Source organism: Carassius gibelio, chromosome A5, assembly GCF_023724105.1.
Source record: "Carassius gibelio isolate Cgi1373 ecotype wild population from Czech Republic chromosome A5, carGib1.2-hapl.c, whole genome shotgun sequence".
In the NCBI taxonomy this organism is placed as follows: domain Eukaryota; kingdom Metazoa; phylum Chordata; class Actinopteri; order Cypriniformes; family Cyprinidae; genus Carassius; species Carassius gibelio.
The window spans coordinates 27,385,400-27,410,974 of NC_068375.1; the positions used below are offsets into that span (position 1 = coordinate 27,385,400).

At 37.5% G+C, this 25,575-nt stretch overlaps 1 protein-coding gene across 1 annotated transcript; it reads right to left on the reverse strand.

The window, feature by feature from the left end:
* Window positions 1–1,338: 1,338 nt before the first annotated feature.
* On the reverse strand, window positions 1,339–25,301 carry ak8 (adenylate kinase 8). The gene is made up of 14 exons (XM_052592899.1): window positions 25,250–25,301; window positions 24,728–24,873; window positions 24,559–24,643; window positions 22,797–22,846; window positions 22,376–22,486; window positions 21,380–21,448; window positions 17,319–17,400; window positions 17,082–17,153; window positions 16,463–16,666; window positions 13,880–14,011; window positions 13,448–13,537; window positions 10,148–10,289; window positions 2,544–2,624; window positions 1,339–2,433 (listed from the first exon to the last, which is right to left on the reverse strand). The coding sequence occupies exons 2-14, from the start codon at window positions 24,809–24,811 to the stop codon at window positions 2,175–2,177; spliced, it is 1,461 nt and encodes a 486-aa protein (XP_052448859.1). The 5' UTR covers window positions 24,812–24,873; window positions 25,250–25,301; the 3' UTR covers window positions 1,339–2,174.
* Window positions 25,302–25,575: the final 274 nt, after the last annotated feature.

Sequence of the window (25,575 nt, forward strand, 5' to 3'; positions counted from 1 at the left end):
ACACTTAGAAGTTTGATAAAGCCTCTTGGTTGAGAACAATTGTTTAAAATATTATAAAATACACCTCCTGTCTTACACCATAACCATAATCAAATAATTTTTTCTCTTAAATTTCTATTAAAATTGTCTTTACACTTATACTCTATATTCTTTATATATATATACACACACACACTTCTTGGAGTTATTTACTTCTGCTAAAAGTCAAGCTTACTTTAAATTAATACATACAGCAGCATTAGGACAATACTTAGATGTATTTAAAGTGTTTCCCATTGAAACTCTCATTTTGATTTCAGTGGATTGAGAACACCATGTCATTTATAAAAGACAAAATGTGTTATAGTGCATACTTGTGTACATTTTATGGTGTAAAGATGTTGTGAGGCCTTTTAAAGGGATACTCGAAAATTCTGTTATCATTTATTCATGTCCTTCCAAACCTGTATGACTGACTTTCTGTGGAACACAAAACAAGATATTTTAAAGAATGCTGGTTTTGGGTCCCACTGACTTCCATTGTATTTTTGTCCATACAATGGAAGTCAACGGGAACCAAAACTGTTTGGTTTCCAACATTCTGTATTCCAGAGAAGAAAGAAAGTCAAACAACAGAGTGGAACAACAGGGTGAGAAAATCATGACCGGGTTTTCATTTTGGGTGAACTATCCTTTTAAGCACCTTTTCTCTGCACATTATTTGAAGCTTAAATATGAATTTTTCTAACATTATTACAATCACATTATATTTGTTCTACATAGTACAAATTTGAAATAAAACCTCTGTTGAAAATCACTCTTTGTTCAGACCAGAGGGAGCTCAGGGAATACTTCCTCATTCAGAAGCATTTCATTTTTGTAGCCTCCTCTCTTCCTTTGGATATACACAGGACCTCGTGTTTACATATTCAGAGGAGATGCATATTCTGGATCTCATCTGCTGTAATTAAGTCAGTGTGTGCCTGTCATAGCACGCTATCTTAGGGGAATTTAAAATTCAGCCTGTTAACATGTTCCTCTAACCAGTGTACTTAACTCCTTCCCCCCAAGTGGGAGTCATCCAGTGACCTCAACGAGAGGAAGAGAGATGGAGCGTGGATTTAATAATCAAAGCTGCATGCACTGGTTTCCTTAGCATGAGACCACTGAAGCGGGACTAATACTTCCCACCACAAAAGGTCTGGCCAGTCTGCTTTTTCTCGCTATGTTAATCAAACATACATCTGTATGTTGAATGACTGCATCGGTTGCGTAATGTAATTTTTCCCATGATGAATTTGGAGTTGTGGCAGTGTTCATTAAAATATTAGAAATATGACCAAGAAAAGATAACCAAAGTCAAATGTATAAGCAATTTATTAAGCTGCCTATCAGACTTATGAAATGTACAAGATGAAATGAAAATTAAAACACAATGGGGAAATCTAAAATTTGAACTAAATTGACTCCCCCAAAACTCGAATGGAACAATTTTTTTTTTCATGCCATGCCAAATGTTTATGATATTCTTTCTTTTGTGGAACACAAATGGTAATTGCTAGAAAAAAAAAAGTCCAGTCCATCTCTGTAAGTTCATATAATGTGAGTGGACGGCACCATCAAAGTTGATGCAAATCACACGAAACAAACACAACACCAGCAGATGAATCAATGTCTTCTGAAGCTAAACCATAGGTGTGTAAGAAAAATATTAATATTTTAAACTTTAATATAAGCATTAAACTATAAATCATTTCTAGTACTTCATTTAAACATAAGCACATGAAGTGTGATGTAATCGTGTTCCTCTACTGCAACACTTCTTGCATGAGTTTCACAATGGGCTTATGTCATGCTGAAGTTTACATCAAGAGTAAACTCATGAACCTGCATTTGACAGTTGTGTATAGAAGCGATGGTTTATAGTGTAAAAACATCCACACATCATTTCACTTCAGAAGACATCCACAGGCGTCATACTGATAACTAAAATGTTAATTTTGTGTGGTTTTTGAAGTGCCAGCTTTGAGTGGCCCCATTCACTTGCATTATATAGATTCACAGAGATTATTATTTTTCTTAAAATCTCAGCTTCTCTTCCACAGAACAAAGAGAGTCATATACCTGGGATGGCATGAGGGTGAGTAAATGTTGAAAGAAAATGTTTATGGGTGGAGTATCTTCTATAACAGTGTTTAGCTCTCAAATGTTTCACAGTTAGACAGGACTTTGGGTAGTCGACCCACAAGCCTACTCTCCAGTGACTCAAACACAGTGTGTGGGTCCTGGTCAGCATTGATGTATACTGCCTGTGGGTAGAAGGCCTGCAGGTCCACTGTATGGTTCCAGTACTCCTTAAGCCTCTTTAGCAGTTGTGCCTCTGAATGCTGTGGGTTAAATCGAAGCCGGGCCTGAACTTCTGGACCAGGGACAGGTTTATATATGCTGTGATACCTGCAGAGTTCAAACGTGAAATTCAGAATGCAGATATGTATTTAGTGGAACCTAAAAGAACGGATTCTTTATACACAAATTTACAGTGTACTAAGCTGATTCTTTCTCACCATTCTCCAGTCACAGGATCCACACCCCTAAGTGTTACCCTCTCAATAGCAATGTCATCAGTTATCTCCAGGAAAAAGACCCTAGAGGGGAGAGTGGCACAAGCGTAATTTAAAATTTAAAAATGTAAAAACAATGCAAGACAAACACATTTAGGCTTGGGAACTGGGGTTAAAGAAAATTCATTAAACAAAAGAAAAGGTGAGTGTGATTAGCATAGTACAAAAAAAATAATAATAATAATATAATGTATTTATTAATTGTGGGACCGTTCAGATATATGTAGAAAGATACACACCATGTGTTCTGTCAGTGTCAATTAATACAAATTAATTCATGAAATGTTACCAAAAAATGGTAAAGAGTGGTACCCTGTAAAAAGTAATTGTAAGTCTGGGTAAACATACAGTGCAATTCAAAAAATACTTTTATTCCACAAAGACATTCAATTTATCAAAGGTGTCAGTAAAGACATTTAAAATGTTACAAAAGATTTCCATTAAAAACATATTTTTGGTCAAATAAATGCAGACTTGGTGGGTATAAGAGGCTTCTTTTGAAAACATGAAAAATCTTACTGACCCAAAACTTTTTGAACTGTTGTCTACATTTTGCGGAACCAGAATTGTAATAGGAACTGGAACCATTAGGGCAGTCGTGGCCTAATGGTTAAAGAGTCAACTTGTAACCCAAAGGTCGTGGGTTCAAGTTTAGGTACTGGCAATGATTGCAGTTAGGAATGTACTGCGGTCACTTCCACCTTCAATAGACTGAGGTGAGACCCTTGAGCAAGGCACCGAAGCCCCAACTGCTCCCTGGGTGCTGCATGGCTGCCCACTGCTCCGTTAGTGTGTTTAGTACTCACTACTGGACACAATTGGTTACATGTCACTTTAAATTCTTTACAATTCCCACATACAATTATCAAAATGCCTGCAAAAATCATAACATGCCAAGCGAAAATCATATAAATCCATTATATGAAGACTCCATCTAGCATTCAGAGAGGAATGATCATAAAGCACAAGTATAAAAGCTAAATAAATTATGAAGAAAATAATGGAAAACAGGGATACTCTCCTGGGCCATGAGGGGAATGTTGGGGTCTCTACCCAGGGGTCATTATGCTTTGACATTGTGTAGACACAGAGTGTGCCAAATGGTGTGGTCAGGTTGGGAGGGTGGGGGGGTTTACATGCCAGTCTTGTCCCAAATGATTTCAGCCAGGCCTATAGAAGACAGGAACCTCACAGCCGCCACATCATCATTTTTAGCAACCTAAACATGTTACGTAGACTGAGATTGTTGTGAGATGCAATTCTGCACCAATCTAGCTATAGATAAAAACCAATAGGAATTGTACATCATGTGATGTTTTCCACAAGAAGGGGTGAGAAAAGAAAGGAAAATGGGAGAAAGAGATCTAAGTTGGTGCTTTTGATAAAATATTTAAATGTCTTTGTGTTCCTGGCTCTTAGTACCACTGTGAACCAATGGGCCCTCTGAAATGGACAAAGGAGACATGGTGCTTTAACTGACTATTAGTCTGGATTGAAAATGCAAGACATTTGATGTGTTTAAGAGGCATGATAATGTGTGTGTGTAGGTTTAATTATTTCAGAAAAAGGTTTCTTTCAATTTTTAATGAATATTTGTCTTAGAAAAGAAATAATAACTACTCTGCAAAGCTATTAAAATTAATATTTATGCTTCCTCATGAAATATTTATAAATGCGGAGGAGCAAAAGGATGGTGCGCTGTGTATGAGGCTGGAGGATGGGAGGCTGGAGGCTTGCGTCTTTCGTCTCCTTCCCCCACTTTTTATGTGGGGGGAGCTGTACAAGAGGAATTGATTTACATTAGATGTTTCTTACATGACAGTTTGAGATCCCCTAACAAATGACTTACTAAAACAATGCAGATAACAAGAGCCTGACAGTCCTCAGCTGCTACAAATGATGACGAACCGCACAATATCTTGGCATATCGTCATCAGTAGATGCGTGTATGCGTGTGCATTTCTGTTCTTCCACTGGTATATGTTATACATTAAGCAGATGGTAACCTTTGACCCGTTTGTTCTTCAGTTTACTCCCTGAGCTGAAGTGAGCCAAGAAGGTCTCGGTCCATCCGATCTTTCTGAACACTGCCGCTCCTGTCAGCCCCTCTGCCTCCCTTTCTATCTCTCCAAATTAAGAAATGAACGAGGGAAAGATTCTTTACAGCTGGCCAAGGCAATGTTTACCACTGATTAAATTGTAATGCTGCCCCTGTTGTATAATTGACAAGCCAATCAGAGGAAGTGTCGCTTGATTTGATGGGGAGCGGACACATGGAATACATTTAAGTAATAGAGAGCAAGAGCACAGTGCAGGTGGAAAGAGAGAAAGACAAAGCAAGGCAGGGACGAGAGCAGGTAATTGGGCCAGACTCTTAGCTTACATGGCTAATTGCTCTTCTTTATCTACCTGTCACAGGTAGCCATGCATATTTCAAAGCTCCCAAAGACTCTGATTGTTTGTAAGCATGTCAAGGCTGTAAGAGGCTGACGACTAGCCAAACTGGAGAGTAGTTAAAGACTGGTAGGAGGGGTGGGAGTGAGACCAGTGAAACTGAAGTAGTAAAGCACCATAAAAGTGGTCTATATGACATGTGATTTATATTTCAAGTCTTTTGAAGTCAAACAATCGTTTCATGTAAGAAAACCGACCAAAAAGAATTTGAGAACTGGATCAGTTTGATTTATGAATGAATCACTGAAACCTGTTCATGAATCAGGGCAGATGTTAAGATTTACAAAAGATAATCCATTTCTGTTTCACAGATCTATTACACAGCTTCAGAGATTTTGAAATATAGACCACAAGCTGTAAGCACCACTTTTATAATACTTTCATGGTACCTTATTGTCATTTCACATTCAGTAAGTGGAAAAGAGCAGCCAGGCTGTTCGCCTAAAAAGTCATACATATTATTTTGGAAAGATACTTTTGAGAACGCATCCCTTAAACCAGTGGTTCTCAAACAGAGGGCCTCAACAGACTTCATCAATTGGACTCGAGATGACTTCAAATGAAACAAAAAAAGCATTAAAATATACTATATAATTTTAAGTTGATCTGTTTTATGCTAAAACGACAACTTTTAAGTCTAATTTTAAAAGTGTAGATTTAGTCATGTAAATTGGGAATTCAAAATCCTGTTCCAGTAACTCACAAATGACTTCAAATATTGATGCGGTCAATGTGGGGCCTTACACGTTGCTCTGGGGTTCATACTGTACATAACAATAGATAATTCTAGATTTCTTTCTAAATGAAAGTGTCACATATCCACAGCTAATAATGACTGATCAGCTTTTGAAAGAGGATCAGATGATTGCACCCATCAGAAACCAGAGCAAAGGCATCTTCAATTATCTGATGAGAGGATTTCATTAGCGCAAATCCTTTTTCCTTTTCTTCCTCTTTCGTCTTTCATGGATCAGGTAACTTCCTTTACATGACAAAAGAGGGAGCACTAACTGGAGCAGACAGCTACTACTGTGAATCACCTGCCACTACAAAATCTTCACAAAGGCAAACAGGCCATAGGTTTATTTGAAAAACACAAAGCCCAAGTACACTCTCAGAATAAAACAGAAAAAAAAAGCTGTCACTGGGGCGGTACCTTTTCAAACGTCACACCTTTGTACCTGATGGTACCATATTGGTAACTTAACATTATATATTATGTTATTATCTAATGTGTGCATGGTAGCAATTTATTTTACAGTCCTGTTCCCCATGTACATACTATGTACTTATTATAGTAATACAATAACTATGTAGTAACTAGGTACTAACCCTGAACCTACCCCTAAACCTAACCCTAATCCATGTAGTTACCTTGTATTACCGGAACTTTCTTAGATAAATACACTGTAAGTACACTATAAGTACATGTAAGTATGCGTACTGTAAAATAAAGTGCAACCGTGTGGCATATTTTATTTACAAAAGTGTACCTTTAAAAAAAGGTACAGCCACAGTGACTTTTTTTAAGCAAAGCTCTTAAAATAAGACTAACCACTGGGTTTTAATCCACTTAACCATAGAATTAACAACACAAAGTAAATGAGTTTGTCTACACAAGCTAAAGACACAAACAACATCGTCTTGGCACTTATCGCAGGCAATGACTCTCTGTTAATGGAGCCCTTTCAGGAAATGGGTAAAAGGATCCCTTCAATCTAACCAGTATGCCAACACTGCTGCACTCTGTCCCCTCTCCCTTCTGCCAGTGACACCTATTAAATGCCCATGCCCTGGCACTGCTCCAGGAGGAACTGACTTATTCATCCTCACTAAAGCCTGGTAACTAGAGAGCTGTTAATTAATAAAGCTGTCAGGTACAGCGCCGCCATCGGGCCATCATCGGCCCCTCGGAAACATTATCTCCCCATTGTTTCAGGGCCAGCCTAACCACAGGCCTTCGAATCAATTACACTAATGCTATGCAAATAAGGTCTCCTGCCATTAGCCCAAACAACATGGGCTGTTAATGGAGGAAATAAGGCCTTGCTACACAAAAGTGGTGAGGGAAGCAGACACCATGGCTGCTTGCTAATCTCTGGGATCCAATCTTAATACCAGAGAGCACAAAAGATTGGGTATATATGGTGAGAAATCATGATGAGTAGCAACAGGTTGAAAAGGAGGCCCTACGGTGGTCATGTAGAATTTTTCTAATGTCATTGCACAGATTTGTGCTCCTGCTCTTGTTTCCGTGTCAAAGGAGACAGAATTGGGACACGTTATTTTCACTGATGACCTAACCTCAAAGTGAGCTCTCTGATGAGGGGACACACACAGAGGACGGGTTGTATAATCTTAGTGGCATCAGATCCTCCAGGGCAACTGAGTTAAGGGTAATCTGAGAGGGCAATCTGAGCCCTGCTGTTACACACTCACTATTTAGGATAACGGTAGAGACGCAAATCACAAATAATAACCTGAAAGTTTCATACTTGATCCCATGCCTGGTAGCCTGTTTAAATCCTGTTTTGGTCCTTTATGTCCCTCAGTTCTTGCTATAATAAATGACTCTTTGTCAACTGGGGAGGTGCCAGCAGCACTTAAAACTGCTGTGGTCACTCCCGTTTTAAAAAAGCAAAATTCTGATGTGAAAAATCTGTCAAATTATCGTCCAATCTCAAATCTAGCATTTCTGTCTAAAATCTTGGAGGGTGTGGTTGCAGCTCAATTAAACAAACACTTAATTGAAAATAAACTATTTGAGCCACATCAATCAGGATTTCGAAAATTAAACAGCACTGAGACTGCATTGGTGAAAGTTGCTAATGGAAAACAGGTCCATTCTCATTCTCTTGGATCTCAGTTCAGCCTTCGATACTATTGACCATGAACTACTACTTAATCGCCTAGAACATGTATTTGGCTTGTCAGAGACTGTTCTTGACTGGTTCAAGTCCTATTTCACTGACCGTAGTCAATTTGTTTTTATGGGTGGTTATAGGTCCAAGGTTGGTTCTGTTCATACGGGTGTTCCACAAGGGTCAGTCTTGGGTCCTCTACTCTTTAGTATGTACATCTTTCCACTTGGTCAATTATTAAAATCTTTCAACCTTAACTATCACTTTTATGCTGATGATACACAGATTTATATCCATACTAGACCGGGTCAGCAAGTGAACGTTGGGCATCTTTCTAACTGTATTGCTGAGATAAAGATTTGGATGTCCAATAATTTTCTATCTCTAAATGGCTCAAAAACAGAAGTCATGCTCCTTGGATCTTCACATCAATTGCGAAAGGTTGGGTCTCCTACTCTGTCTGTTGATGGCGTTGCACTGGAGTTTAAGTCCAAATTAAAAAAACTTGGGTGTCATATTTGACGCCACACTGTCATTTGAGCCTTTTGTCCAGAATACAGTTAAGACAACATTTTATCACCTCAGAAATATAGCCCGGCTACATCCTATGTTATCCTTTTCGGTAGCTGAAAAGTTGATTAACTCTTTTGTCTTTTCGCGCATTGACTACTGCAATGGTCTTCTAGCTGGGGTATCTAAATCATCACTGGATAAATTGCAATATCTTCAAAATTCAGCTGCTAGAGTACTTTCTGGGGTCATGGCCAGGGACCATATAACTCCGGTCTTGGAGTCCCTGCACTGGCTACCTGTTAGGTACCGTATTGATTTTAAAATCCTTATGCTGGCCTATAAATCTCTAAACAATCTGGCACCTGAGTATTTAACTGACTTATTAATCCCCTACACACCACGTCGCAATCTGCGCTCCTCTCAGAGTGGTCTTTTGGTCGTTCCAAAGACACGGCTTCATACACGTGGGGTGACCGAGCATTTTCTGTCTATGCTTCTAAGCTCTGGAATTCTCTCCCGGCCGACATCAGGGAAGCAAATTCATTAGTGACTTTTAAATCTCTTCTTAAAACATTTTATTTTAGGATTGCTTTTACATGAACTTGATTTTATGCTTTTATTTTCTTGTACTTACATTGTGTTTATTCATTTGCTGTTATGCTTGTCTGTAAAGTGCTTTGAGAAAGCTGCTTTTAAAGGCGCTATACAAAAATAAATATATTATTACTGTGCGGTTCATACACTTCTCTTCTGTTTTGTTTTTGTTGTCTAAACACCTACTGTATGTTACATCTCTGTTTACATCTCTCATGTCTATCACTGTGAAGGTCCTACAGCTGGTAAATGAATAAGAATCCAGTGGATAGATAATCCATAGGCTGAAATTGATAGAAGACAGAATTGAATGTTAACCTGGGGTTCTCAATGTGCGGCGAACCCCAGCTCTCATATATTTTGCACTTCCTTACTTGCAAATGCACCATGCATAGCTGCATAGTTTCTTGCCCATTGTAACATACACTGATGCCAATACATAAAAAATTTTAATACGTTTATTCAGCAAGAATGCATTAAATTGATCCAAAGTGTCACAGTAAAAAAAATTATATTGTATCCTCAATGTGTCAAAAAAAAAAAAACATTTTAAAATGGTTTTCAACAGTGTTAAACTGAAGACTGGAGTAATGGCAAATTCAGTTTTGCCATAACAGGAATAAATTACATGTTAAAATATATTAAAAAGTTACTTTAAATTGTAATAATATTTCACAATGGTACTATTTTCAGTAGCGTGTTTAGACACCACGCAAACCATGCAATTGCGTGTGTCTAGGTGCCCAAGCGGAATGCGATCTGTACCGAGGTGAACCCCCTAAAATGCATTTTTGCTGTTTAATAAATGCAGCATAAGACATTTCAAAAACAAACATTCCCACATGTATTATTAATACAGTCCAAATGTATTTATAATTTTTTTCAATATCTTCTTTTGGAACAACATGAGGGTTAGTAAATTATCATATTTTTTTCTTTTTTTTCTCTATTTTCAAAGGGAGAAGGGAACGGAAAACAAACTAAGAACCATTGGTACAAATCACTGTGATAATAGTTTAGATCCCTGTACAGTCATATGCCTTCCACCGTTATGGAATGGCAGTTAACATGATGAGTTTGAACATATAAAGCCATCTAAATCAGTTTATTAGGTGACTCATATACCTGTTTGGTATGAAATTAGACTCTTTGAGTTCTTCTGCCTGCTCCACATCTTGAGGAAAGCCATGGAGCACCCAGCCTTGAGTGGTACAGTCCATCCTGCTCAGTCTCTCAGTAAGGATCCGCAGAAATATACTGGATGGCACTGTACAGATTAAAACACAAACATAGCAATAATATGATATGGTTATCGCTCATTCAGAACTTCTTCCTAATTACATGACAGAAGCACAACAATGCAAAGAGTAGAAGAAGATAAATCACATTAAGGCAAACTTCGAAAACCTCAAAAATGTTGATGTTGATGATTTGATGCCTGAGAACCAACTTGCTGTGTCCTTTGAATGACTATCATCCTATATACATTAAATTCGGTGTACAGAGGGGGTTTACCCCGTGAGATGCACATACAAACACACCTGCTTAGCATTTGTTTGAAACACTGTATACATTCCTCCCTGTAGGACATCAGATCGCAGTGTTATAGATCTAACGGATGTGACAAAGGCCTTTCGTTTGTTTACTTCCTTCCAGGTACTGGAAGAAGTTTTTGAAATCGAAATATGCAAATATAGGATGCTGTTTTAAGGGTTTTGAAGTACTAAATAAACAGTTACCGCAATAGAAGCTGATTCGAAAACACATTGGCACAAGTGGACAGAAACCTAAATTAATGTTTCACTAAAACTGAGGTGCAGGGCATCTAGAGAGATTTTTTAATTCATATGTGCACATTTAGTCTTTTAATGATATTTAAAGTCCCTCTCAGAGTACAAAAGCAGGCAATGGCTGACTGACAGGCAACATAAGCGAACTGTTTAAGGGGATGATGGCACCTCTTATAACTGACGGAAAGCACAGTAGAGGACGGTGGTGCTCGTAATACTGCAGGAAAATTTACGAGAGCGGCAGAGGACAAACAAATAATGAGGATGAAGAGAAAATAGAACGGCATTCTTTAAAGACAGCAATCTGGCACCCAGGGGGGTCCCCACAGCTGGTGAAAAATTAAAGTCGACGGTTTCAAACTGTCCAATTTCCACATCAAACAGCCTCTTGCCAATCTCTACAGCCTTGCTTCAAACATCAGGCAGCCTGGAGAGACTTCCTCTTCTTTCTTTCTTTCCTCTCCTTCTTCACTTCTCCTAAGACTATTTTTTGGTTTGATAATAATCTGGCTTCTCAAATCCCAGAAGCACTGTACTGGTTACACTAGCCACTAGCCAGCTCTCCATCGCCTAATTATACCCCTGTGAGGCCATTAATCAACTTGTAAATTATTTAGGCATGCTCTCTGCCTCTAATCCTCACCGTCACAGGAAAAGGGGGGAGAAAGCCAAAGGAGAGAAAGAGAGAAGGCACAAAAATCCCCCTCTCCCAGGATACCGCAATGGAATACGAGCTAACAAAACATTTACATAGCATTTCTTATGCACACATTGCTACTTCATCAAACACTCAACATGGATTTATGAACATATGTTGCATGTGACAGATACTGCTAGATACTTAACATGCTCTGACAGATCTGACAATCATATGGGTTGTGCTTGGGTACTCTTCAGAGGTAATAAACCTACTTTGAGTCTACTTTCAAGACTTCTGAATAAGCCATAATAGGATTTATTATTACAATATTTCATGTACTAAAATTAGTATTATTTGGTAGCAAGAAATGTGCATCAAAGTTTTGTGATGTGTAAATATTTCATTATACAAGAACTAATTATCTGTTGCAATAATGTTAGTTATGGTTATCCAAAAAAAGTGTAACATAATATATAATAATTTAGAAAGTTATTTTGTTAATGGAAAGTAATGTTGTTTGGACTCCACTTATATATATATTCTAAATAATTATATTCTTTTGTGTTACACAGAAGAAAGAAGATCAGGTTTGGATCAACATGAGCACAGGGTGAGTAAATGACATTGATTTACAGCATGATATGTTGCTCAATTTAAGCGAAGCAATGGCAACACCTGTGAACCCCCTGATTTGGATTTGAGAGTTATAAAATCATATGTAAAGCCACATTTTTAAAACTTGGGTGTTATATTGGACAGTGATTTTCAATTGGATAAATTAAATCTAGGTTTTTTTTCAGTTGATGCAGCTATCAAGAGTCAAGTCTTTTTTGTCTTTAATTATTTTAAAAGGGTCATACATGCTTTTATCTCGACCTGCCTGGACTATTGTAATGGCCTCTATGTAGGTATTAATCAGGCCTCCCTCAAACTTTACAAATGGTATAAAAAAATGCTGCTGCATGTATGTTAACAGGAACACATAAGCGTGAACAAATTTTACCCATCTTGGCTTCACTTCATTGGCTTCCTGTTCATTTTAGAATTGATTTTAAGATTTTAGTTTATAGTTTATAAATTGACTGGCACAAGTTACTTTTCTGGTTTAATACAGTAGCATTATCCATTGAGAGCACCTAAGTACAAAAGCAAGAGAGGAACTAATGACTAAATTAACATAAATTAACAGGACACAGGTGAACAGAATGAACTAATCAAGGGAACTAAAGAAAACTAGGTCAAGGAAAAAATCTTAACAGGAGAACAGGAAATGAAAATATCACAACCAAAGTCCGTGAAATGGAACATAACTGTGACAGCTCTATAAATAAACTTTGATTTGATTTGATTTAATTTGATGCAAGTTTGCAAATCTGGCTTGTGTCATTCCTTGTCCTGTACTTCCTCTTCTCCCCATTTTTTTGTCTTCTATTTACTATCAATGAAAGTGTCAAAACTGCATGATTGTATTCTGTGATTCACATCCCATGAGAATCTTTATTAAATTAATGATGACTTGCTCAAGGCGAGTGGCTCAAGCTGGAGCTGTGATAAAGGCAGTGATTGGCAGTCCCATGAGGGGTGGGACTAATATATATATATATATATATATATATATAAAGTATATATAAAGTATATATATATATATATATATATATATATATATATATATATATATATATATATATATATATATATATATATATATAGAAGCCAGCAAGTACAGTGATTCTGTTTAAAAGTAAGAAGACCTATCTACAGAATTATATCCTGCAAATTATATGACAATCATTTAGAATGCAGTTACCATAAACTAATATCATATATCTGAATATAGGACAACATGTTCACCAATCAGACTATTCTGGCTGTAGGGGGTCCAATTATCTGGTCAAAAGCAGGAAACAGAACTCTGCTGCATACAGACTGGGGTTTCACTTGTTCTGTAGGATTGACCCATTTGGCAGTAGGTATAGTGGGAGTGAGGAGGCATACCTTGCTGTTCTGACTCCAGGTAGGGTTTAATTAGCTCCCCCATATGGCTCTCATCAGCTGACACAGCCTTCAGAAGCTCTCCACAACAAACTACAGTGACAGAGAAATAGAAAAAAAGGTCAAATGAAAATAATAATAGATAAACAACAGTTGACTCATTAGTCATTATTTACCCTCTCATGTTGTACTAAACCCTTATGCTGTTATGTTGTTGTATGGCAAGAGCTGCATAATGATTCTTCAGAAATCTCTACTTTTGTGTTCCACAGAAAAAAAAATAACAACAGTATAGTCATTTGAAATTACATGAGGGTGAGAAAATGATGACAGAATTTTACACTTTAGCTAAACTACGCTTTTAACAATGTTGAACCTTGCAGATGAGAAAGTGTTCAGACGAAAAGTGACAGCAGAAGTTTAGGAGGAGCTTACTGTTGACAATGCCGTATTTTTGAGCAATTAGTTTTGCCTGAAGACTCTTTCCGGAACCTGGGGGTCCAAACAGCAGGATTCTGGGAATGTAGGGTGAGGCAGAGTGACGTGGAGTATGGACATAGTTCAGCACTGCAATATAAATACAAAATAATCAAATGAATGCAAACATTCATGTGATATGTAACAGTGCAATATGGGTGGCCAAATGTTTTTTGATCATTTTCAGTGAACGAAAGACAACATGTCAGGCAAATAAATGAGATTATCCATTCAAGCTGAAAAGTAAATGTAACTATCAGTGCCACTACAAATGCATTAATGATGCAGTAAAGTTATAAATTGGAGGCAGCTGTGGCCTAATGGTTAGAGAACATGGACCAGTTATAGTAATGGCTGCCCACTGATCTGGGTGTGTGTGTTCACTGCTGTGTGTGTGCACTTTGGATGGGTTAAATGGAGAGCACGAATTCTGAGTATGGGTCACCATACTTGGCTGAATGTCACATCTCTTTCACTATTTTTTTTTTATTTTTACATTTGGGATTGGTCAGGTTTTTATTTAATAAACAAATTATCTTATGAATGACGAGTCTCTTATGCTCATCACTGCTCTATTTATACAGTTACAAATACAGTAATTACATGCAATTACATTAGCATTACAAAAAATGTTTGTGTAACCAAATACAGATTATGGTGATTGTTTACTGCTGTATCATACTTTAATACAAAACAACACGATGCAGGCCCAGACAGAGTCTACTGAATGTTTAACAAAGTAAGACAGATAATAGAGCACATTTGTGAGGCTGGTGAGATAGCCCATTCACTCAGATCATAAACAGAGATTGCCACTAAACCGAATATAAAGCCACTTGATTAATTAATCATTAGAGTCTTCCTTTCATGTCCACGGGGGCATTTGCTTGTAGTGTGACATCCACGTCGAAGCCATCTGTTTGCAGCTGGGTTTCTCTCACAACAATGCTGTTTGTCTGGAACCTGCACTGAGCTGCCATTCTAATGTGTGATGATTAACAACAGCTTAATCATAACTAACGAGTCCCTCTCATCCAACCCTTTATGCTGCTAATTGTTATACAACAACATGATAAATGCTTAATATGCAAAACATGTTAATGCGCTAAAAGGCTAAGTCAGGGGGAAACTAGCAACGTTACAATCAAACTGCATGCTGAATTAGCGCTAATCAAGATTTAAGATGACATTTATTGCTGTTTGTACCTCAGTATGGGTTTATGAATGTTTTATGGCAGAGTTTATCTCAAATATTTATTTAATGTCCTCCATTTAAACGTATGAAGAACAGGTGCAGTTAAATCAAGATTAAAGCATAATGGTACACTGTCCAAAATCTACTATTTACAAATCAAGCCCACAACGTAAAACCATTAGGCCGGAGGGTTGCTTCCTTGATAAATACTCAATGGACCATTTTGGATTTAATACTTATGTGCCATGAGACTAAATGAGCCTTTAATTCGCCCCAGATAAGCCTAACTTCTATGAGAAAGCGAGAGAAAAAAAAGTCCAAAACTGAATTTGAATTCCTCCCAGCTCATGTTTATATAGCCTGAGCTGGCAAAATATTGTGAAAGTGATAGATAGACATTGGTTTATAACAAATCTCTCTTAAAGTGCTGCCCTTAATATTGAAATACTAGGCTATTGAATCCATGCATACTCATTTGTATGATAAATATGCATCTTTGTTATTAAAAAACTGTGAAACGAAATGCTGTGAACCTGCCTAAACGCTACAGTCAAAGTGATGTATGCAAAGAGTGGTTTAAATATTCCCTGCCTAGCTCTACCTCATAACTAAAGGAAGGGAAGTGACAAAATTATTTTGTCAAGTTGAGCGATATAACATTTAGACAGGTTGTATTCAGACGGTTTTAATGTAATTGGCGAGGACCGCTCATCCCTGCTCAGGTTCTCATGGGATAGTCTGTGCCTGCAGAGCTGCCGGAGGCAACCTCCTCAACTGGCAGACTGCTTGACAAGCTGGTCAATCACTGCCTCTGAATGCAGCCGCTGCGCTACTGACCTCCAACCAATAGGGGCGGTAGATCTTGGTTCGTCACAGTAAGTGATATTAGTAGAAATGTTTAAAAAGCTCTAAATTTAACTCAGTGATCTACCTAAGCCTAATCTGCAGAAAGTTTTAAAGATACCATCTATATTTTGAATTCAAATGATCTGATTAAATTTAAAACCAATGGAAAATACCACCTAATATCAATTTCTTGCATCAAAGTTATTGATAACCAATAGTTTGACAAGAAGATTTAAAGGGATAGCCAAAATGCTGCCAAAAATGAAAATTCTGTCACCATTTACTTACCTATATATATATCATTCCAAACCTGTATGACTTTCTTTAGAACATAAAAGAAAATAATTTGAGAAAAGTCTTTAAAACATCATCTTTTGTGTTCTGCAGATAAAAGTCTTTGCAACAAAATGATGACAGATTTTTCACGTTTTGGGTGAAGTATCCCTTTATTGCAGATGGATGGCCCTGGTACCAGACCTGGTAAAGGTGGTGTGGTTTACCCTGTGAGAAGACGTCTACATAGGGCTGGTCAGCATTGATGGCCTTCAGGCAGCTGTGGTATGTGCGCTTCAGAGCATGAGCTTCCGTGTGGAACTTCTGCAGCTTTTTGGCGATAAGATCAGCTGGCATCAGTGTACTGGGTGTTTCTAAACGCTGTGCAACCTCTTCACTTTCAGGCCACATGAAGGTGATGTGATATACATCTGAAACATGGAAAGGAAACGTGTGGGTAAGTTCACATTTTATACACCAGGGCATGTGATGTACTGAGTTGGAAATTTTTTTTGTAAAATACAAAAAACTTTATCCTAACATTTATTTTGACAGTGCATGTGCCTAAAAAAGATCATACATAAACAAAAGGGAAAATGGCAATTATGTGAAAATGGTGCATTCGCACATCACAAATCAGCAGGGAGCTCTGGCTTTTGTTCATTACAGCTGGGTTTTCTGAAACCCTGAGGACACACTGGGCCCGTTTGGGATTAGGCAAACAAGTTGAGTGCTGTCAAGGTCCACAGATAATGAAAATCATTCTAACAAGGGTGCGTGTTGGCTACCTGTCTCCCAGTCCCACTCTCTGAACTAAGAAAAGTGTAATGATCATACAGACATTACCTCCTGTGACAGGGTCTATCCTCTGGCCAGAGCTCCTTTCAATCAGGACGACATCAGGAGCTTCCAGCATCACTGTGAGGAAAGAGTTAAAAGAAAGCGCTAGAGTTTGACATCCTCTAGGGACTGATAGCGAGTCCGAGAGGGATATTCAGCCGATCTCATTATCGAGTCCTGATTCAAACCTCTTGTTTTTCAGTGGGAACAACAATGTGTTTGTTTGGACAAAATGCCACTAACCAACATGATCTGGAGTGATGCCTGCTTCTTGTAGATATAGTGCCTCTTCTTGAGTCTTGGGAATGGCTTCCAAAACCCAGCCCTGGAAATACAATGTATATAATGCACATACGTCTCTTGAGAAGGAACAAATAATCTGCTGTAAACAATAATCTAACTCTGCTGGTGATACAGACACCTTCTGCTATTAACACAGCTGAAACCTTGTACAGACAAACACACACGCACACACACACATAATTTTTCTGTTTACATTTCTATAAATGCACTCGCTTTTCCCCATGGTCAGCTACTGTGCTTAAATTGTTGTTTAAAATTGTTTTCATATAGGCAGAACAAAATTCTTCCAGGAAAAATACTTTAAAATATAAACAATAATAGGCTTTGAGTGAATAATTTTATTTGAATAATTCATATAAATTGGTGCCCTGAACCAGTCTAAATAATGAATGTATAAATAGTTGTATGAATAAGGAGTAAAACTGGCCCATATGGGGTCTCATTCAGGGAGGTAAATGGAGGGTTAAATCCATAAAAACCTCGAAAATGTACTTAATTCTCCAGCTCCTCTCCACACTTCTCACTTAGCAATAAAAATAACATAAGAAGAAAGAAAACCGCATGCATATCATTCATTAGCTACAAATCCATAAAAGAAATCCTCCTCTCTAATAGTCTCCTAAATCCCAAGGCTTGCTGTGCAATGGTGTGGTAAAATAAAGAACAGTCAAAGAACCATCTCCCAAAAGTGCTTGTTAGGGGCCAACTTATTACTGCAGTGAATAATCTTAAAATAAATAAATATATGCAACAAACATTTATAGATCTAAGTATTATCAGAGGAGCTGTGGGTTTTTGCTGCCGAGTTTCGAGTGTCTGTTTGATATCAGTCTTTGTTTTTTTAAGCTTTGATCTTTAACGGCAAACCTATCCTTTGCTTCACCTGATCTCAGTGCGCAAGTTTCCTCCCACTTACTTTCCCATTAAGCATTTGATTGCCTCTGTGGCTGGGAAGCCCATGAGCAGGGTCTGACTCACAGATAGCTTGAAAGGCCTCTAGCCTATACAATCTAACTGCCATGAATATAGAAAAATACAGCGTAGATGTTGAGCAAACTACAGCCTAAAATAAAGGTTCTTTATTGGCATCTATAGTTCCTTGACAGTGGAGAAACGTTCTTCACATTTTGTACATTTTTCTTCACACTAAGAAAAAAATCAAGTTCTTTACAAACTGTTCGAGGTTCTTTTTGGAACCAAAAATGGTTCTTTAAGATCGCTGTTAAAACCCCCTCTTGGAACATTTATCGTTAAGAATGCAGTGAGGTGTCTTTAGTTTATTGATGTGCAGCATTTTGAGAAGAGCATAGTGCAATCATATTTATTACAGAACACACAGACATCAGGTGAGGAGCAGATCATATAGAAATATTGCAACTGTAATCATTCAGAGGTTTGACAAGAAGACTGAGTTCAAACCTGCTTCAGTCAAACTTCCGCACACACATACACACTCACTGCACACATTCATCTGAACACAGAGCCCCACTGCGACTTGTTTCATTCCGTTTCATCCTCACATCAAAAGAGGCTGTGGTGCTGTAGCAGTGGGCTCAGACAGAGACCCCAGGACTGAAACATCTGCAGTGAGGCCAGCTATCACAGGAGGGACATGCGTGGAGCAGATGTCACCAGCCAGCCCAACAGCAGGCAAGGCAGGAGAGTAGAAGCGGCTCACAGACCCCAACACACAATAGACTGACAATAAGATAGCATGACCGGCTACAAAACACTCCACTTGACTTTTAAAGCAAGATCTCAATTAGTTGTTCACTTAGCTTAATTAATTTCTTTATTTTTGCTCTTTTTTAAATACAACCACACACAAAGTGAAGTAACTTGTCTTAAATGCAGTGTTCACTCAAGTCAAGTGAAAAACAGCAAGCATTTATTTAGTTTTATGTTAATTTATATACACTATCATTCAAAAGTTTAAGGTAAGTAATTTTTTAAAAACATTTTAAAACTTATATTCAGCAAGAATACATGTAACAGTGATGATTATACATACAGTATATATTACTATAATGTTACAAAAGATTTCTTTTCGACGTTCAATTCATAAAAGAATCCTGAAAAAGGTATTTTGCTTTACACAACAATATTAGGGAACAAAACTGTTTTAAACTTTGATATTAAAAATGATAATAATGATAATTTTTCTTGAGTACTAAATCAGCATATTAGAATGATTTTCTGAAGGATCACGAGACACTGAAGGTTTGAAAGTGAAAGTTGGTTGAAAATGCAGCTTAGCCAACACAGGAATAAATTACATTTTAAAATATATTAAAATTAAAAAAGAAATTATTTTAGTAATAATATTTCACAATATTACTGTTTTTATTGCATTTTTGTTCAAATGAATGCAGCCTTGGTGAGCATAAGATATAAAAAATATATTAGAAAAATCTTACTGACCCCAAACTTTTGAAAAGTAGTGTATGATCTTTAGCTGTTGAACTAAATCATATTTTTTTATTATATATGTCTGGTTAAATCATTATCCGCATTGGGTGTTCTCAAAAAGTTTCAATATCATTTCATTTGCAAGCTTTCTTTTAGATTCCTCTTTTCTCCCTCAAAATAGAATTACAGACACTATGCAAATTCAAACAGCATAACTTTATTTGGAAGCCTCATTAGGGATCCGGATGACTGTGACATGCGCCCCATGATCTTTCCTTCTTTCCTTCCTTCCTTCCTTTACTTTAGGGTCCATTTTTTTTCCAGGACTGAAAGGCACTCATTATATTGACATTTTACTTTAAATCACTATTCATTACCTATGCTCCCTCGCTTCATTTTCCACAAGAGTACAAGTCTAAAGTTTTACAAACAGTAGCCTCATGAGAGAACGAGAGAGTGAGGGAGAAAGAATTAAGACAGCTTGAGAAGCTGTGACAGGCGGAGACGAACTAGATGACCTAGATTAGGCATGATTAGCATTCATTGTTGCTTAATTTGGAAAAACAGGTAGACGAGCAAACACACACACATGTAGGCATCAGTGGCAGAGCAATTAAGCTTAGCTGTCTAGGCTCCAGCGGTGATGTGACATGTCAATCATTCCATTCTTTGGCCCATTTAAATGTGTGCGAAGCAAGAGACCATGAGATGAAGGCTCCTCATGGTGAGCCAGAGATGCTCTGTCAGATGTCTAAATCTACAGAGGAAAAACTCTACCTCAATCCTCTGCTCATATGCAGATCAGTCGGGAAGGGAAATAATTAAATAACCTGATAAATACTATCAGACAGTTTGCCTGAAGGGATAAACATCCATTACTAGATTCAAAGCAGTCGCTAATCACAAACTACTGAGATTAAAAGGTGAAAGTTAAAGGATGCCAAGGCGAAAAAAAGTTTCGTGATGGGATTCTTGGCCGAGTAAGGCCATTTGCGGAGTTTAGTGAGGAATAAAAGGAGATGCTGTTTGGATTCGGACGATTTACGTATTCCTCCATGAGGCCACACAGAAGAAACTGACACTTCAGAGGAAGACACGATCAGGGAGACCGTGATTGATTGTGTGATTTGATGGAGAGATGAAAGGAGGAATCAAAAGGGTGTGAGATTGAGACTGTGCACGAACGGACACCTCAGCGGTGAGGCTCTTATGTGGCATTAGTACTGAGATCACATGTGACTGGCAGCTGGTGAGGGGCCTGCAGCTGATGAAAGGTTTTCTCCAAGAACTCTCACCCGGCAGTCTTGCATTCCCCGAGACCCCTCCCAGCAGTCCTCAACACATGTCTAATTATTTATCATTGGAGGTTGAGTGTAAATAAAGAAAAAATATGACAAATTATTTGGGCATCACACTTGTAAAATTATACGCAGTTCAAAACGCGGAGGTTACATGCAAGATCAGGATGAAAATATGTTTCACTTGCTTTCTTTTTTTCACTTTTTAGACAAGTTGAGTAAACTGCTCAGTGTTCACTTTTCTAAATGAATTACAAAAGAAAAGAAAAGTACATTTGAAAAACAAGTCCTTACCCGTCGAATACAGTCTGGTTTTGATAGGCGTTGCTGAATCAGCTGGCTCCAGAGGTCTTTGGGAATCTTCTATCAGACCACACACATTTGAGATGACTTTGCACCGATGGCTGACCAGTCAAATATAAAAACAGACTACAGACTCTACAGACTCCTGTCATTTGTATGTTGATCAGACCAACATTGCATAGTAACATTAAATCACAGAGATTAAATGTTTTAATCAAATGTAATAATTAATACTAACTGACTTCAAGTCAAACCCTCTTACCTAACCTAACCTAATAGTCTAATAGAAATATAAAGCAACTGACTATTGTCATTTGTTTACTTCTAACATTACCTTCTAAACCTACCTGATATATATCTGTTCTATGGTAAACAACTGTCCACCAAAAAATCTAATTATTATTAACCAAATACATTCAAATACGCGTTTGAATCTCTAATAATTTATGACATCCTCTGCTGCTTTCATCTCACTCTCCTTTGTGAATTTCGTGAAAATGATAATAATTGGAATCTTTTGGATCGTTCCATTTTAAACTGAAGGCCATGGCGAGTTTAAGTGAGAGGATAATTAGAATAATTAAACCATTGGGAGGCACTTTTCTTAAGCACATCTCTCTCTTTTCTAATTTTATTCAACTCTCCTGATTTATCGACTAACTAGCCTGCGTTGCCTTTGCATGATCAGACTTCAGACAAAATCAGTTCTGTGTCTTTACAGTACCACAGAGAAAAAAGTGTAGCGAACGCTGACAACATTACCTTTCCTACTTGTACATCTAAAATGAATATCATGGTCAAAGCACTCCAGACTAGTTTTTCTTGAAGATATGTTGTAATTAAGTAGTAACATGTTGAACACACAAGCTTGCAAGCAGATTCCCTCTTCTAGGCCTCGTAAAAAGGCAAATATATTCATAACAATCTATGTCACGTCACTTTCATAACTACATGTATTTTCAAGAGATTGATAAAGAGAAAGCCAACCTGTTTTTTGTCTTTGCACTGCCGTGCAGCTCTGCTTAGGTCACTGTCATCCTTTAAGATATCACTAAAAGTTACGTGACTAGCCTGTGTGTGCTCACACAACTTCTTAGCCTGTGACAAGACAAAAGAGGACGAACTGAAGCAACATATAAAATGACAAAAATTAAAATACTCTGAACAAGTATAGCTGTACAGATGATAGTAATGGGATCTCTGAGGCCTGACGCTGTCACTATGATGAATACATGATTGAAATGTAACTTTTGACAAGTTCACAAAGACACAAAGAGTTATTTACAGGAAGTACTACACTAACAATGCTGGAAGACACTTTAAACATGAAAAATATACACTAATTGTAATAAAGTTTAAATGGCAGAAATTAAATGAGCTACTCAATTTGGGACTTAAAATAACTTACTATGGTTGTTTTCCCGGACGCTGGAGGACCCAGCAATATGATTCTTGGCACTGGAATAAATATGTTTGTTAAAATGAGTGAAATGTCCCCAACACATTACTGACGCAAGGCAACATTATAGTTACTTAAATCTAGTGATGTATTTCTAGTTGATATCAAAACGCTGGCAATTAGTGTCATTGTATAATAATGTTAAACTGCCTTTTCATCTGAACAATGTTAAATAAGTGTGATATTTACTAGAGCTGAAACAACGAATCGATTTAATCGATTAAAATCGATTATTAAAATAGTTGTCAACTAATTTAGTAATCGATTCGTCGCTAAATAAATTTTATTTGCCATAAGCGGCTCATTTCGTGCATATTTCAAATCTGCGGTGACCAAAGTGTGGCAGTAATGAGCCACCGGAGGTTTTACTCAGCCAGTACAGCAGGTGAAGAAGCGAATAGCCAATAGCTGGCCTCGTTTTATGTCACGTGCTTCCCGAACAGCGTCTCTGCAGCATTCAGCGGGAAGTGGGAGTACTTTACTTTGAGCCTTCAAAATGAAGAGTAACCTGTAAACTCTGCACTACTGAACTGTTTAAGGGGCCGTTCACATATCGTGTCTTTTGCGTGCTCAAGTTCGTTATTTCCTATGTAGGCGCGCAGTATGCACTCTCATAATGGAAGCGACGCGGTCGCGACACGCACGCGGTGCGATGCGCCCGTTTTTCCAGGCGCGTCCACACCGCATCCATTTATCCTTTGCTGAAATTTCCGGGTCTTCATGGAGAGGGCACGTCATGGAGAGAGCACGTCATGGTTGCTTAGCAAAGGCAGACGCCTCAGGGGCGCTTTGGAAAGAAGGAGAAAGCGGCGCGACTAGCGTTTTACACGCGTTTTTAGAAACGTTTGTTTTTAAATGTTTGAGTATATTTAAAATGCACTTCTTTTCTAAGTATTCACTGCTCTTTTTCACACAGCAGGTTTTTTGTGTGTGTCCCAATTTTTTTTTCTGGACAACCTTCTGATGGATTTTACTTTAAATTGTGAGTTCCATTCAGGTTTCATGCCATTGGCACTTTTTTTTTCCCGAAGGATTGTTTACAATTTCACAGCATAAGCTATAAAGCTTTTTCCCAGTAAATAATAAAATACAATGCACTGCAATTTTATTCTGTTTTATCCTTATACTTCGTGAAAATATGTTCTCAAAGATTCCTTAAGCTTTGTTTGGGATGTTAAACTACTTTAGGTGCTCTAAGGACTGCCATGGTGAAAACAATATTTGAAATCTCCTTGTGAATTTTGCTAGAGTATGGGTCAGTGTTTTGATTGCAGAAGAGTTCGACAAAGGATTACTAACATAATAAAACAACTCCATGTATATTTTTGATGGGGATATGACAATGCAAAATGGTTAAAATCTCTTAAAAGTCTATGCTGAATGATAAAGACCCTTTATTAATAATTTCATTGGGGAAAAAATGGAAAAAACTAAAATATAAGTACATAAACCGATTAATCGATTAATCGTAAAAATAATCGACAGATTAATCGATTATCAAAATAATCGTTAGTTGCAGCCCTAATATTTACAGCTTCACGTTACGCTTCTAATTTGATTTTATGTACAACTGCGCCATCTTGTGGTAAAGAATGAAATTCATTAATTTAATGAATTGACCTTTATAAAGGTAATTTCGAAAATAAACAAAAACTATAAATATTTATCAGTAGTGAAAATACAGAAATAATAATAAATAAAAAAAACTTACCATCAAAACGGTCCCTTTTTAGGAAGTTAATCAGGTATTGAATGGGGTCCTCTGGTTTGTCCACCATCACATTTCTCACTAGTGTCTGCAAATGTATATTTTATTTGATCAAGATTCCCTTAGAACCTACCACAAACTTACTAAACATTGTCTAATAAAATGTATATACCTGGACCAGGTGAAATATGTCATGTTTCTCTGCATAAATGGCCATCTGAGGAGGGATTCTGAGGGGCCTCACAGTCGCATCCATCACTGCAGCAACGAACACCACTCGACACGGAGCTCACTGAAGACTTGGAAATCTGCAAATAACTGTGAAAATTTAAATTATTTCACAAAAAGAGAACTTAAAATCAATAAAACGCATAACATTGTATTTTATTAGGCTAAACGTGTCCAAAGAGGGGGAAAGACTCTTGAACTTATGTAAACCGAGGGCGGAGGTTTTAGTCAGCAACGTACCAAAAAGTATTAAGTTACGTTACCGGTTAACAAACTAGGTTTTCGGACTGTCCCTTTAAACAGAACAAATGACGGAACTTTACATTCATTGGTTTTCAGATGGAGCATTGGCTTGCCAGCTGAAAGCCGTCTAACGTTACTCTTTAGGAACATTTAAGGAATGTAACTAAAACCCTGTGGTTAAGTTACTTGATTAAAAAGTAGATTAAAAAAGAAGACATTATACCTTGGCTTGAAACGTCGTTGTTGTTGCTGGTTTGCTGTGCGCATGCGTTTGTTACTGTTTGTTGCCATTGGTAACTAGCTCAGCCAATGCGTATACGTATCTATGAGCCAATCATCACCACCAGAGGGAGCACGAGTGTCATACACTTGTTGCTAAGCAATGCAAATTGAATGCAACAGAAACAGCAGACTGAAACTGTGCAGAAATTTGATATAAAGTTATAATACATGTGAATATGCCATTTACTATCACGAATATTATTTACTTTACCAATCGCTCATCTTCTCCCTAATTAATACTATTTTTTTTAAGTCCAAACGTACTTA